Source organism: Lampris incognitus, chromosome 2 (assembly GCF_029633865.1).
Source record: "Lampris incognitus isolate fLamInc1 chromosome 2, fLamInc1.hap2, whole genome shotgun sequence".
Lineage (NCBI taxonomy): Eukaryota > Metazoa > Chordata > Actinopteri > Lampriformes > Lampridae > Lampris > Lampris incognitus.
The window spans coordinates 126,543,291-126,558,778 of record NC_079212.1 but is presented as its reverse complement, the minus strand read 5'-3'; the positions used below and the strand labels follow the sequence as shown (position 1 = coordinate 126,558,778).

Sequence of the window (15,488 nt, the reverse complement as noted above, 5' to 3'; positions counted from 1 at the left end):
CCCCGAATCAGCAGAGGGGGTGGAGCAGCGACAGGGACGGCTTGGAAGAGTGGAGTAATTGGTAATTGGCCAAGTAGAATTGGGGAGAAAAAGGGGGGGGGGGTGGAATTATACGATGTAATAATTTTTTTTTACATCCACTGTGCCCATTGTTAATTCTCATTGTTTTCTACCCACTTTCTTTCTCATTATCTTGTTTCTGATATTTCCCCTCCTTTTCTGCCCAGTTTTCCCAACTCCTCCTCCTGTCTGTTCATATTCCCCTACATCCTCTCCTCTGTCCTCTTTCCCTGTTCTCCCTCTTTCTCCCCCCATCCATAGGCTCGTGGAGGAGGTTAAACTGCGGGCTAGTAGCTGCCAGCTACAGAATGAGGAAGTGTACATGAACACCAGCTTTCAAGATTTCATCCAGATGTGTGTCAGAAAGCTCCGCGGTGAGGACGGGGAGGAGGAGCTTGTTGTCAATTATGTAAGTCCCTGGTTTGTCTTTGTTAGTATGAGGGATGTACCGATATCACTTTTTCTCTGCCGATACTGATTCCAAGTGTGAATCTTTTAAGTATCAGGTATCACCAAGTACCAATCTGTCCATTACTTTTGCTGAATTGTGCAGACTTGGTACATTAGTTTTTGGGTCAATGGGCAAAATAATCAAGATAGAATAAGTTTTTTTCCACCATTAAAGAAATACAGAGTCAAAGGGAAGGTTTACAACAAGATGATAGTGAGACCAGCTATGTTATATGGTTTGGAGACAGTGACACTTACGAAAACACAGGAGGCAGAGCTGGAGGTGGCCGAGTTGAAGATGCTAAGATTTTCATGGGGAGTGACGAAGAAGGACAGGATTAGGAATGATTATATTAGAGGGACAGCTCAGGTTGGACAGTTTGGTGAAAAAGCAAGAGAGGCAAGATTGAGATGGCTTGGACATGTGTGGAGGAGAGATGCTGGGTATATTGGGAGAAGGATGCTGAATATGGAGCTGCCAAGGAAGAGGAAAAGAGGAAGGCCAAAGAGGAGGTTTATGGATGTGGTGAGGGAGGACATGCAAGTGGCTGGTGTGACAGAGGAAGATGCAGAGGACAGGAAGAAATGGAAACGGATGATCCGCTGTGGCGACCCCTAACGGGAGCAGCTGAAAGTAGTAGTAGCAGAAAGAAATACAGACTTCCATGTGCGAAAAATACAGTGAATCAAACTATTTTGTTTCTATTTGTGGCATGTTACTCATAGCTTTTTTAATCAGATTCAAGCCTTAGGTAAAATCTCTGATACCAATACTCCATTTCAGCCTGTTATTGGCCAATATCCGATACCATTATCAGTGTTGGTGCATTCCTAGTTAGTAGCATTAACATCAGTCAAAACAAAAGAAGTAATATTTTAATCAACATAACGAGCATTGCCATTATTTAGTGACTAGCATCAAGTTAAAGCTGGTGTCATCGTCATCATCATGGTCATCACTGTGTTATCAGGAGCATTTGTTTAAATAAACTGAATGTGAGGTGTCTTTGTGGCTCAGACAGTAAGGCTCTGTCGGCTCAGGTCTGATCGCTGTATGTCTGTCCAAACTCTTCTCTACCTTCTGTTTCCTTTCCAACGAAAAGGCAAAAATGCCAGGTAATAATAATAATAATAATGATGATAATAGTTATGAGCATCATCATCATCATCTCTGGATGTCGGCTCTTCATCAGTGATGCTTACATTTGTGATGCATGTCATTTCCATCAGCGGGGTCATTTCAGTTCAACCTGATGTGTGCTTTAATGTGCGATAACACTATGCACTTGTATCGCCCTCCACTCTCCCTGAGTTTGTACACTGTTTCAAACATTCCCCAGGTGGAGAAGAACATTAACAACATGACCATCAAGATGCCCCACCAGCTGTTCATCAATGGAGAGTTTGTGGATGCAGAGGGAGGGAAGACCTACAAGACCATCAACCCTACAGATGGCACGGTAGGGTGGTGGTGCAGGAGCTGATAGGAGAAGACAAAAAGTTGTGGGCTCATAGAGTGATTTAATTCATTATTGACCACTTTCAGTTGTGTTGTCATTATTTAGAATCAAGTGTCCAGCAATGATTTGGATCTGAGCCTGACCTGATTTTCTGAGTGTGAGTCTTCCGCTGCTGACTGTTTTTTGTAACATATAATAAGCCTGTTTTTCATATTGTCTTTTAGGCTATCTGTGATGTGTCCCTGGCCCAGATTAGTGATGTGGACAAGGCCGTGTCAGCTGCTAAAGAGGCCTTTGAGGAGGGAGAGTGGGGCAAAATGAACCCAAGAGACAGGGGCAGACTCATCTACAAGTATGTGTATTAAATATCACACAATAGAGGTGGTACATAAACCATGTAGCTTGGCAGGGAAATCCCATGATATTTCCTAAAAGTGCATTTTGAAACAGATTAATGGTCATCCCACCTGATTTGCATTTGTACTGTAAATAAGGTGGGATGGTAATACCGCCACAGATAGTTAAATTCTAGTTTCATTCAGAAGTCGACTTTTGGGGGCATCAAAGTGGCATGGTGGTTTATACCATTGCCTACCAACACGGGGATCACTGATTTGAATCCCCATGTTGCCTCTGGCTTGGTCGGGCCCTACAGACACAATTGGCCGAATCTGCAGGTGAGAAGCCGGATGTGGGTATGTGTCCTGTTCGCTACACTATCGCCTCCTCTGGTCGGTCTGGGCAGCTGTTCCGGGGAGAGGGGGAACTGGGGGGAATAGCATGATCCTCCCACACGGTATGTCCCCCCTGGCAAAACTCCTCACTGTCAGATGAAAAGAAGCGGCTGGCGATGCCACGTGTATCGGAGGAGGCATGTGGTAGTTTGCAGCCCTCCCTGGATCGGCAGAGGGGGTGGAGCAGCGACCGGGATGGCTTGGAAGAGTGGGGTAGTTGGCTGGATACAATTGGGGTGAAAAGGAGGGGGGGGGTCTACTTTTGCTCTCAGATTTGACTTTTCACACATTAAAATGTATTCTATAAAACTACATGGCAGCGTTAAAGAGATCCCTTTCCTAGTGTATATCTTTTGAACACCTATTTTTCTACAATATCTGTTTGGTCCCCAAAACATACAGAATACATGTCACAAATCACACATGTGTCATTTATAGTCTCGTGAATAATGTTCAGTTGTTTTTTGTTTTTTTTATAGTATCTGAATAAGTATGTTAGAGGTTACTGACCCCTGAATAACTTGTAGGCTGGCTGACCTAATGGAGGAGCACCAGGAAGAGCTTGCTACAATTGAAGCCATTGACTCTGGGGCTGTGTACACCCTGGCTCTCAAGACCCACGTAGGCATGTCCATCCAAACCTTCCGCTACTTTGCTGGCTGGTGTGACAAGATCCAGGTGAGACAATTCTGCTTGAACGGCCTGCTTTCTATTCATTAACCACATTTGATCTGCTGCTGAATGTCTGCCACCATTTGATAAAGATAGCCGTATGTGGAATCTTTATGGAATGTCCTTCTTCACAGGGCTGCACCATCCCCATCAACCAGGCCAGGCCCAATCGTAACCTCACCTTCACCAAGAAGGAACCAATAGGGTGAGAGATGGATAAATGGAGGGAAGTATAGAGAGACTTTTGAAATTTGGGGAATTTGGACCACTTCACTGTTTATATAACAAACAGTGAAGTTAAAGAAATACTTGCATCAAAATCCGACTTTTCCTGTTGTTTATCGATGTAAGGAGTGTGGATCTGATCGATGAGACAAATGGTAGCCCTAAAATCACATTTATGGCCAGATGAGAGATAGCGGCGGTCGAAATCATATTTCCGGTTGGCGAAAATGTGGTAACTTTCCGCATCACGAATTACCATTAGCATAGAGGGCGTGTCCGTAGCGGGAAGCTATAAAAGCAGAGATGCACCCCTTTGGCTCGAAAGAATACAGCTGTATTGGCTGAGCAACATATTTGTGAGGCGAGTAGTCAACTTCCACTGAGAAAGAGGATTTGTCTTCCACTTCCATATCTTCAACCTCAAAGCTGCTGTCGGTGGTCTCATCACTTGACATTTATTTTATTTTATTTTTTTGTGAAGTGACGACAGAGCAGGAAGCAGGGTTGTCACCAGTGAATTTCTCATTTTTCTACGGCAAGCGGCAAGTGGTTAAGCCCCAGTGTTTAGCCCACCCAGCCACACCCACATGACCGCCCTGAATTTCAGTAGCCAAGCTATGAAATCATAAAACCACATCTACCTTTCAGTTGTAATTCAAACCACCCATGTTAAAAAAGTGCTCAGAAACAGCATGAAGGTATCTCTTTAAGAATTTGCTCTTACTCATATCCCTCTCTGACATTCATATACACATTAGACACACCACAGAGGGGTTGAAGGACAGGGGCTGAACCCTGCTTGCTGGCGAGGCTCTTTTTCGGTTTAAGGAAATTTTGAAAGGCACATCAATCAATCAGTCAGTAAATAAGAGGAAAGCTTAAAGTTGCTTTGAGAAGTTTTTCACCGATTATGTAATTTTGCTGCCTCTATGTGACCAGCATAATCAAACGAGACCACCAGAGAGAAGATGAGCTATTGATATTTAATGATTCCAAATGCTTGTCTCTGGGTTGGATCACAGCAAAACCTGGTGAAACAATTTATGGCACACTGATGGGATACATAGTCTCAATTAGAAACACATCACCTCATCACTGTATATCTTGCAAACGGCTGTTTTTATGTTTTTTTTTTCTCTTCAAAATACCACAACAACTCTCAATTCAAATCAAATGCACGAGATACTATAGGGTGAATGGGTGTCTTGGAGAAAAATTAAGTTATTCTTCCATGAAGCACTTCCGCTTTTGTCCACGAGGGTGCACAAAGTCAACAAAAATCCAAAACTCCTGATAGCAGCTTTTAAGTAAACGAGACCTAGTATATGGCTGGACCGTGTATGGTCAATGTTCAAAACTATGGCCAATTTTTTACAGGGATAGTCAGTGGTAGTGTCTATATGTAAATTCCTGGATATTATGAGCAATTTTCTGTAGTGGTCCCAGTAATGTTTGTTTTTAAGGTGTACTGAAGTAGCGTATCACATGACATGGTTAAGGGTAGAACAAATAGGATTTGCTGTTTGTAAACGCAACATCCAAAGTTGGCCTATTCTCCTTAACTCAACATCACCAGAGGACATGCCCCCTGGCCACAGTGTACAGGCCAACTCCGCATTGCTCTTCATTCCCATCCTCTCCTTCAGTGCTCACCAGGAGGTGAAAGACAACCCCAGATTCACTCTCATTTTGGAACAAACTTTGTCTGCTTGGCGTTTCGCCTCACTATTATTTGCGTCTTTTTGGCGCTGTGTCTACCATTGTCGTAGCTTCCTCTTGGATGCGTGCTTATGATCTCAATCTGGCACCTGGTCGCTACGTTTTTATAGAGTCCTGCTGCCCAAAGGTTAACGCCCAGAAACGTCCTGTACACAGCAAAATAAGAAAATACAGGCAGAGGACAGGGTCTCTGCAGATATAGACACCACCACGCATGTCTAGTGGGTCATAAGTGGTGACTGAGAGGGATTATTTTTGTATGAGTCTATACATTGTTTTTTAGGAAAATCCTACTCATTCTACCTTTAAGCTAGAGTTGAGTGAAAAGAAAAAATTATAAATGCAGTAGCAAGAACAATGCTTTCCACTCATATCTTGGGGTGCTTGATTTGAAGGAGAACTTAATTTAATTGACATTATAACTATTCTAATTCTCTGTTAACTCCCCCTGTTCTTTCATCTGTTTCTATCTGCGGATGTCTTGCTTTTCTAAGACTCAACTCTGTATTGAGTGTTTTGTCAAAGAGATTGTCATTTGAGGTGCTTTATCTGTGTGCTCTCCCTCATGCCTCTCGGTGCATGGACACTTGTTTTCTCTCCTACTCTGCTCTCTGCTGGACTGTTACAGTGCATAATCAGATGCAGAAAGAGCACCGATATATTATGTTTGTTAGGGTGTGATAAGTGTGGAATGACCTGGAACCGCTGCACCGATTCATTGTGAAAGAGCAACGGCCAGTAGGAAAACTCTCACTTCCGTGTTTACCATCGACGTCATTGGTCGGCTGATCAATCGTGTAACCTCGGTGATATTGTTAAGTCACCTAATCCAGTGGCCCAATCATGTCAAACGTGATCACTCAGTCAGACAGTCACTCTAAACATTCAGCTACATACGTGTTTGTACGGCTGGCCTGCGTGTCCGGTCCAGCCAAAAATATATTGGATAGAAAGAAGGAAGAAAAAAATACATTTTTTTTTGTTATTGTACAGTTGTTCACCATGCCCATAAAGAAATAGATGTGGGATATAGAATATACAAAATATATATAAAAAATACATATATAGATGACTAGGGTAAGGGAATGTATGCAAGCATGTATACTACACAAATGCATATTTATCGACAGTATTGGGGAAAGGTATGAACTCTGATTAGGGTGGGGAGAGGAGGGTTGGTGTTGAAATGGTGGAACCCTGGTTCAGGTAAGGCATGTCATAAGCTTGCCTAGAAACACAGGAAGAGACGTCACCGAATCGGTTTACACACTTGGTAAATGAATACCCTTTTTTGCTCTTCCTTCCTTTCTGTTCTCAAGTGTGTGTGCCATTGTGATTCCCTGGAACTACCCGCTGATGATGCTGGCCTGGAAGACTGCAGCCTGCCTGGCAGCTGGAAACACAGTGGTGCTTAAACCTGCCCAGGTCAGCTTCTCCTCTAGGAAACACACACTATTCACACCAAACATAGCAAATATGTCCACATAGACTCCCTGTGAATGACACTATTGATCGGTGGGAGACAAAAGTCTGTTTTAATTGTTTTCCAGGTAACTCCACTGACAGCTGTAAAGTTTGCCGAGTTAGCGGCAAGAGCGGGATTCCCCAAGGGTGTGATTAATATTCTACCTGGATCGGGTAGGAATGAAGACACACGTGCCCGCACACACATAATAACTTGTACATGGTATGTTGGATAGTGGCTAATGATGAATGCCATATTTTTAAGTGTAAGGATTTAGTGAATTATACCACAGTTAGAGCCCAGAGGACATTTTAGTTTTATGACAAAATAATTTTTATGAGCCTCACAAGCCACATCTATGCCACAGTGGATGAACTTAGAGTTATTGTTATCATATACTATAGCATATTAACATCTTATTTTGGTGGAACAAAGCTAGTTGTAACCTTGACCAATTAAATGATTATGTTTAGAGGCATTGCTTGTAAGCTGGCATTTTTCTGTTTCTCCCTCTGCCAGGCGCTCTGGTGGGCCAGCGTCTGTCTGACCACCCCGATGTGCGAAAGTTGGGTTTCACTGGCTCCACTGAGATCGGTAAACACATCATGAAGAGGTGAGGAATTGAACGCATTAACATAACCTACTGTGTGACATGCATATGATGCAGTAGACTGTTAAATGTACTGTGCATCGGTACGTATATAAACCTACATTACCTTTCATTTTAACATGTGTCTTTTTCGTTCTCTTGAAGCTGTGCAGTCAGTAATGTAAAGAAGGTTTCTCTGGAGCTCGGGGGAAAATCCCCCCTCATCATCTTCAGCGACTGTGACATGGACAAGGCTGTGCGCATGGTCGGTCAATCCACAGGAGTAGACATATTTAAGGCTTTTTTGCACACATTTTAAAAGTTACAGAATTATAAGTATTATAAGCAGTCGTGAAAATGTGTGTACATTCCTGTACTTTCACGACAGGGCATGAGCTCGGTGTTCTTCAACAAGGGGGAAAACTGCATTGCAGCTGGCAGACTATTTGTGGAAGACTCAATTCACAACCAGTTTGTGAAGAAAGTGGTACGTGTCATTTCAGTGATTTAATTAGATGCTAAAATATTTTAAAATTGCTGGAGAAGAAAAAACTCGATCTGTTACTATTATTCTGATGTGTATTTGCTCAGATTGAAGAGGTGAAGAAGATAAAGATCGGTGACCCACTTGACCGCTCCACGGACCATGGCCCTCAGAACCACAAGGCCCATTTGGACAAGCTTGTAGAGTACTGTCAGACGGGAGAAAAAGAAGGTGCCACCCTGGTGTGTGGCGGCAAACAGGTTAACCGTCCCGGTGAGAGATTATCCTCTTGTATGACCTTGATTTACCTTCTACTGTATCTTTAATTTAGAAATGGTGACAACACTCAACTTTAATCCTGCTCCAGTACCGAGCTGGCTCAAATCACTTCTATTGTATTTATTGTGTCCCTGTGTTGTCTCACTTATCAATGATGGTTGTTCCAGGCTTCTTCTTTGAACCCACAATCTTCACTGATGTACAAGACCACATGTTCATTGCAAAGGAGGAGTCGTTTGGTCCCGTCATGATCATCTCCAAATTCAAGGATGGGTGTGTAACTGGGCAAAGCTGGCCTTAAAATATCCACGGGTTTTTCGAAGGTTTATGTAGTGTCCTTTTTATGGCTTTATTTAGTAGAAAAGTGTGAGCGTACAAGATTCAGATGATATCCCAAGACTAACTTTAACTTCATTATCCTTTCATCTCTTAACTTCGTTATTTGTTCATTGTAATATCTCCTCACCTCCCTCTCACTTCACCATGTCCTTTGTTTCACCTCCTTTCCTCACCCAAGAGAGGTGGATGACGTCCTAAGAAGAGCCAATGCCACAGAGTATGGTCTGGCATCAGGCGTCTTCACACGTGACATCAGCAAAGCGTTGTATGTCAGTGAGAGGCTCAATGCCGGCACGGTCTTTGTCAACACCTATAATAAGACCGATGTGGCCGCACCCTTCGGAGGCTTCAAGCAGTCTGGCTTTGGCAAAGACCTGGGTAAGCTAAGCTACTGCGATTGGTCCTTGTGTTGTATGCAGGACTTGGTTGGTTCAAGGTATGCTTGGAGACAGGAGTCTTTCAGCTGAATCATATCAGACAGTGGCTTGTGTATTTTTTTGTTTTTAGTAAATCTTTTAAAAAACATTTAGGAGGTGTCCAGGTAGCGTAGCAGTCTTCTATTGCCTACCAACATGGGGATCGCTGGTTCGAATCCCTGTGTTGCCTGCGGCTTGGTTGGGCGTCCCTACAGACACAATTGGCCGTGTCTGCGGGTGGGAAGCTGGATGTGGGTGTGTGTCCTGGTCGCTGCACTAGTGCCTCCTCTGGTCAGTCGGGGCATCTGTTTAGGGGGAAGGGGGACCTGGGGGGAATAGTGTGATCCTCCCACATGCTATGTCTCCCTGGCAAAACTCCTCAGTCAGGTGAAAAGAAGTGGCTGGAGACTCCACATGTATCGGAAGAGACATGTAGTATGCAGCCCTCAACGGATCGGCAGAGGGGGTGAAGCAGCAACCGGGACGGCTCAGAAGAGTGGGGTAATTGGCCGGATACAATTGAGGAGAAAAGGGGGGGGGGCATAAAAAACATTTAGTGAATCTTTATTTCTTGTGTATATGTTAAACAGTAGACTGTAAATCATGCTGACAGGATGTCAAGTAGCTGTTAGCCCTTTGTGTGGAGTCCACAGTGTTCTGATGTACTTGTGATGAATCTCAGGTGGTTAATGACTTTACTTTACTCCAACAGGGCAAGAAGCGCTCAACGAATACCTGAAGACTAAGGCGGTAACGATTGAATATTGAGTGCCATCTTCGGTACCTGAAGGTTATGGCAGTGATCAGCCTTACTAAAAAGAGACTCAGAGGAGAGATGTTGAGAGAAAGGCTGGCTCATATGAACAGTTTTGTCATTTTATTGATATGCGTTCAGAGAGTTGAAATACTCATACGCATTTCTCGTACTAGGTCATGCCATTAGAGTTTGACCCCCTCTCCCAACTTGTGACTTCTGACGGTAATTGTGTGCATTGATAACGTTTGTAAATCACATAAGTTTACTTTGTCAAATTCTCATGAATGTAGAAGCAATATTGCACTTTTGTGCAGCATTACAGTTGGATGATGTAAAATCCTGGGCTACGGTTGCACACATTGCTTGGTATTCACAGGGACTGACTTCTTAGGAGGTTAAATTGTTTCGTTATCAATATTATTGACTTTCAAGACAAGGAAATAGAAAAACCGCGTTAATTTTCTAACATGGCTTACATATACTTACTTATGAAATGTAACATTTCTGTTTTCTTTTTTTTTTTAACCGTATTTGGCAATGTCACAATGTCAAAATGAAATAGGTAGAAAATAGTTATTAAATGACACTGGAATCTAAATGGGCATCACATTTAATTTATTTATTGGTTATCATTATTAAAAAAAACTTTTTGCTCACCAGCGGATACAATTCACAACTTTGCAAATATGAACCATGGTTCTTTCCAGATTAACAAAAAAACAATAATAACTTGACACAAAGTTTCTCCCACAAATATTGAAACCCTAATTATTGTTGTTTAAAGTATTATTCCACTACTGTATTCACCACAGTAGGTACAAACTGCTGTCATGAGAATTCACTTCTGTCTTCAACAACAACAGCAAAAAGACTCCTGAAGGCGAAGGAGGAAGTGTAATGTATAAAGAGTATTAATTATAATAAGTTCATGGGTTTGACTGCTACAGAGATCTTCTTTAACTGAGACAAATATCCTGGCTCAAACTAGCAGACAAAACACACAACCAACTTCATACAACCTCTTGTAGGAAGGTGAAGTCAATGGTTTACTCAGTGCTGAGAAATGGGCATGACTAAAAAAAAACCAAAACAGTTTGTGTTCAGTGGTTGTTTATGTCACTCGCAGAGCTTTATTACAGTACACTTTCAAAAGTGTCTGGCTTTAGGCATGCAAACACATCACACCACATCATGCCACACCACACAAATTGTATTCATCTCCCAGAAGTGTGAATGTTGTGAGAACTGCTGGCTGTGCCAGTGCTAAAAGCAGAGACCAGCTGACCACCATATCTTACTGAAACACGTAATTACTTAGTGAATGTATTTTGAAGTTTCAAAAGTAGATAAGAATTTGAGCTATCATGTAAGTCAAATGTGAAACCTTTTATTGCGGAAACGAAGTCATGATAGCCATGCACCAACAAGAGACTGGATGTTTACATACATACCGGACCATCTCAGCAAACATCTGCATATCTTGAACCATCATATTTAGGTTAGTGTTTAAAGGTATGCTTACGTAGCGAATTCAGGGACAGCCGGGAAGCGAACCCAGGTCACCTGCACCTTTAGTTGACTGGTTAGCACAGTTGCCCATGGTGCAGGCAACCCGGGTTCGCTTCCTGGCTGCCCCTGAAGTCGTTACATTGGTGTCAGAAGTGGGATGGTGAGACCGTGAGGCCATCGGGCGCACTTATACCCAGAGGTGTGAGGGCGCTGATATGCTGAAGCACGGGGGCACACTTCCCGAAGGAGGGGGGGGGTAGTGTAACAATCATGGCTGTCTAGACTTGCTAGCCCTTGGCTAACGGGTTGGACCCTTTAGTTGACTGGTTAGCGCAGTCGCCCGTGGTCCGGGCTATCTGGGTTCGATTTCCAGGTGCGACGGATTCCTGGCTGCCCCTGAATTCGCTACACTTACTTGTGCAGGCTAAAAACATTTGGGCATATTCGGGAAATAATTTGGGTATCTGAATAATTGAAGATTAGTGTGCAGGAAAAAAAGAGTAATTTGCTGCTAGGAACACCAAATATCTACAGAGCATGTCCTCTATCACATGAACTTTCGTGTGATTTCTAATGGCCTTATGTTCAAACCCTATACCACAAATGCATATTAATAGATTAAGTCTCTCCCCCATGTGAATTCTCATTTGACAAACTGTATTTCGGCTAAATCCTTTTCCATAGATACATCAGGTAAAAGGCCTCTTCACTGTAAGCATCTTTGTTCGTATCCTTGAACATCGACTGTGAGGTGATCATGCATCATATTCTTTACAGCGATGTGATTTGTGATCTTTGTGAATCCATGTATGCCTTTTTAAATTAGACAATGTTGTCATAGACATTACATTGGTTGGCCTCAACATATTTTTGCAAGCATCTGATCAGATTTTGTGTATGTGTTCTGTGATTGTCAGAACTGAAAGTGGCTTTGTGTGTGTGTGTGTGCGTATGTGTATACATGCATACATAAGCTCATATATATAGTATATTTATTCAAAGACACATCCTAGATACATCCTAGGATGCACTGGGACACATCATCAGTGATGTTTCTTGAGGTCCTTGTGTATTTCAGGTCTTTCAATATCATACACTGTCACTCAGGTGACCAGCCAGGGCTGATTAGGCCCTGGCTTGTGTCCCAGCAGCATTGGCCCACAGATCACTCCTTCTGATCCAAAGCCACCTGGGGGCCCTCTCTTCAGCCTCCATGGAAGACTTGATGGCTTTCCTTTTAGCAGCCCTAGTGATGCCAAGTAGAGTGTAGACGTTGCACAGTGAGCAGCCAGCGAAGCCTCTACACCCCACTTCAATGGGTTCACAACGCACCTTCCAGCCTCTCCTCCGGCACTGAGCCACCAGCTCCTGGTACTTGGACCACTTCTGCTCATTTGCCTCCTCCATCCGGTCCTCCCAGGGAACCGTTAGCTCTAAAAGGAGCACCTGTTTTGAAGAGGCTGATGATAGCACTATGTCTGGCCTCAATGAAGTTATCATAACGTGGTCCGAGAACCTGAGCTGCGCCCCCCGCCCCCAAGTTGACTCGCAGATCCCAGTCTAACGCAGAGGTTTGGAGACCAGCTGCTGATCTGGGCTGTGACTGAGGCTGCTCACCAGCCCTGACAAAGGCGATGTTCCTCTGTCTGCAGGCTTGCTTGTTGTTGGCCACAGTTTTTGGCCATAGTCTTCATCACCTGGTCAATTTGCCAGCAGTAACGGTCCTCCCCTGGGGCTGATGGGCAGCTTCTGAGGATGTGTTTGAGTGAACTTTTTCCAGGGCACAGAGCACATGATGGAGAATCAATCTTGCCATTCTCAACCACCTTTGGCGGTGTCTCCCATTTGGACTTGGGGACTTCCAGTCTGTATTCAGTACAGATATTCCTGTACACTATCCCAGCCACTTGGTTATGGCTTTCAGTGTACACTTTCCCAGCTAGCATTTTATACCCTGCTACTAAGTGCTGGACTGTCTCAGGGGTGTCTTTGCACAGCCTGCATCTTGGGTCTTGTTTGTGGTAGACCCTTGCCTCAAATGATCTGGTCTTGAGTGCCTGTTCTTGTGCTGCTATGATCAGAGCCTCTATGCTGTCCTTCAGTCCAGCCTTCATGGACAAGGGCTGAGATATATCTATTTAAGGTCTGGCATTTGGCCAAAGGGATTTAAACACTTCAACATTGTATAGGTTCCATTTTCTTAGGCAAGGCAAGGCAAATTTATTTGTATAGCACATTTCAGCAACAAGGTAATTCAAAGTGCTTTACATAAGACACAAAATATAAAAGGCAGTAAGGCAAAATGTAAAAGTAACAAAAGGCAAGTGTGAACACTAGTCCTGTTCACAAATAGTTTCAGTTTATTATTTTTCAAAACCTGAATGAGACCCTCTACCTTCTGTCCCGTCAGCTGTTATCCTTATTTTCGTCTTCACAACAGTGTAAAGATACTCCACAACCACTTCCTACAGCTTCTGGTCTCATTTGCTGAATTGGAGTCCTGGCTAGAGAATTGTCCACATTGTGGAAAACAGTGTGATTAGGGTGATGCGGCGCGGTGTGTTCACACTAAAAAATTGATTTTACATGGTAGTTAGGGCATGACGGTTGATTACTATTCCAACAACACATCAGTAGGATAAAACTAACCCGTCTCACAGCAGTATAAACCCAGCTCATGGTTCAACTATCCAGCGCTTGGTGACTTCTGCTTCACGATGATGGGAAGAGCTGAAAACAAAGGTTCTTGACAGCACCAATGTTCCTGGGGCTGTTGGGATGGCAGGGTTTGTGCATCCCTGTTCATAAATGTGTTACACTATTCATCATGCCTTACATTAGTGTACACCTCTTTCACATAGCATGACTTCCTAATACGGCAGTGAGAAAATTAGAAGTTTAACACTGCTAAGTTGTTGAAATTGAATTTTCAAAACATGAACAAGATAAAGAGCAGAGAGGCAAATTAAGAGGCACAGAGCAGGGGCATCCAGGTAGTGTAGTGGACTATTCTGTTGTCTACTAACGGGGATTGCTGGTTCAAATCCTTGTGTTGCCTCTGGCTTGGTCGGGCATCCCTACAGACACAATTGGCCGTGTCTGCAGATGGGAAGCCGGATGTGGGTATGTGTCCTGGTCACTGCTCTAGCGCCTCCTCTGGCCAATCGGGGCGACTGTCTTGGGGGGAGGGGAACTGGGAGAATAGCGTGATCCTCCCATGCGCTATGTCCCCCTGGCGAAACTCCTCACTAACTGTCAGATGAAAAGAAGCGGCTGGCAACACCACATGTATGGGAGGAGACGTGGTAGTCTGCAGCCCTCCTCGGATTGGTAGAGGGGGTGGGGCAGCAACCAGGACGGCTTGGAAGAATGGGGTAATTGGCCGGATACAATTGGGGAGAAAAAGGGGGGGGGGGGTCCAAAAAGAAAAAGGCAAAGAGCAGTAAACATTTTCTGAATTAATGGTCTTGCCTGTAACTGGATTTAGATGGCAGGCTACAAGATTGACCTACATACCCCACAGCAAAATAAAGTGACGCACTGCTTAAATTCAAATAAGTCATCAACTCCATAACATTTTATTGGTCTAATGTCTGAATGCAGAGGAGAAAGGGTACAGTGCATTGGCATCAGCATGCTAGTGTCATTTAAAACAGTCTAAAATACTGTTAAATGAGAAATGTTCCACATTCGCTATCAAACAATTTACATATAAACTTGTTTCACACTAAAGGTCAGTCCATGATGTTGATAATAAAACGAATCAGTCTATTGGCCTACAACAGCTAGGTATTATCAACTGTAATCTGTTTCATCTATTTCATAGTGTGATATACTGGGTTGAATTGATCTTTGACATGTTGAATGGACATGTCAAGGGAAGGAGACTAGAACAGGCTGGCACAAACTGAAAGGGCAGGTTAATAAAAAGCAAACATTGATGAAGCGCTTCTGGCTGGCAGCAGTATTATTGTCATGTTTGCAGACAACACAGGCTACATGCCCGAGATGAATGTCAGCAGTAGTATCCCAGTGTCCTGGCCTGAACCAGTGAGATGGGTGGAAGAGAAAGCAAAACCCAAAATCTTCTCCAGAGAGTCATCCACGTCTGTGTGCCTCCAGGTGCTTCCTCCATACCTGGTGGCGGGGCTGGGGATGGTCACTGCAGGCATGGTGCTGGACAGGGTGCAGGTTAGTAAAATGGTGGGCGGTATTTAACCAGACATTTTTAGATGATCCATTGCCCAAGCTAATATTTGTCCTGGAAATGCTATACAACAAAAGAAAGAGAGAGAAAACATTATTTTATTTTAATTATTTCCAGCTGAAC

General features: G+C 43.5%; 1 protein-coding gene across 1 annotated transcript in view; it reads left to right on the top strand.

Annotated features, from left to right (window-relative positions):
* The window catches only part of LOC130134274 (cytosolic 10-formyltetrahydrofolate dehydrogenase-like), a 28,697-nt gene extending 18,451 nt beyond the window's left edge, over window positions 1-10,246 (top strand). Inside the window, exons 10-23 of the mRNA XM_056302177.1 lie at window positions 322-469; window positions 1,851-1,970; window positions 2,195-2,322; window positions 3,232-3,382; window positions 3,511-3,581; window positions 6,640-6,745; window positions 6,871-6,958; window positions 7,305-7,398; window positions 7,540-7,639; window positions 7,763-7,861; window positions 7,966-8,131; window positions 8,305-8,410; window positions 8,655-8,854; window positions 9,605-10,246. Coding sequence (XP_056158152.1) covers window positions 322-469; window positions 1,851-1,970; window positions 2,195-2,322; window positions 3,232-3,382; window positions 3,511-3,581; window positions 6,640-6,745; window positions 6,871-6,958; window positions 7,305-7,398; window positions 7,540-7,639; window positions 7,763-7,861; window positions 7,966-8,131; window positions 8,305-8,410; window positions 8,655-8,854; window positions 9,605-9,660 — 1,633 coding nt within the window. The 3' untranslated portion in view covers window positions 9,661-10,246. The remainder of the gene's footprint in view (window positions 1-321; window positions 470-1,850; window positions 1,971-2,194; window positions 2,323-3,231; window positions 3,383-3,510; window positions 3,582-6,639; window positions 6,746-6,870; window positions 6,959-7,304; window positions 7,399-7,539; window positions 7,640-7,762; window positions 7,862-7,965; window positions 8,132-8,304; window positions 8,411-8,654; window positions 8,855-9,604) is intronic.
* The last annotated feature ends 5,242 nt before the right edge of the window (window positions 10,247-15,488 follow it).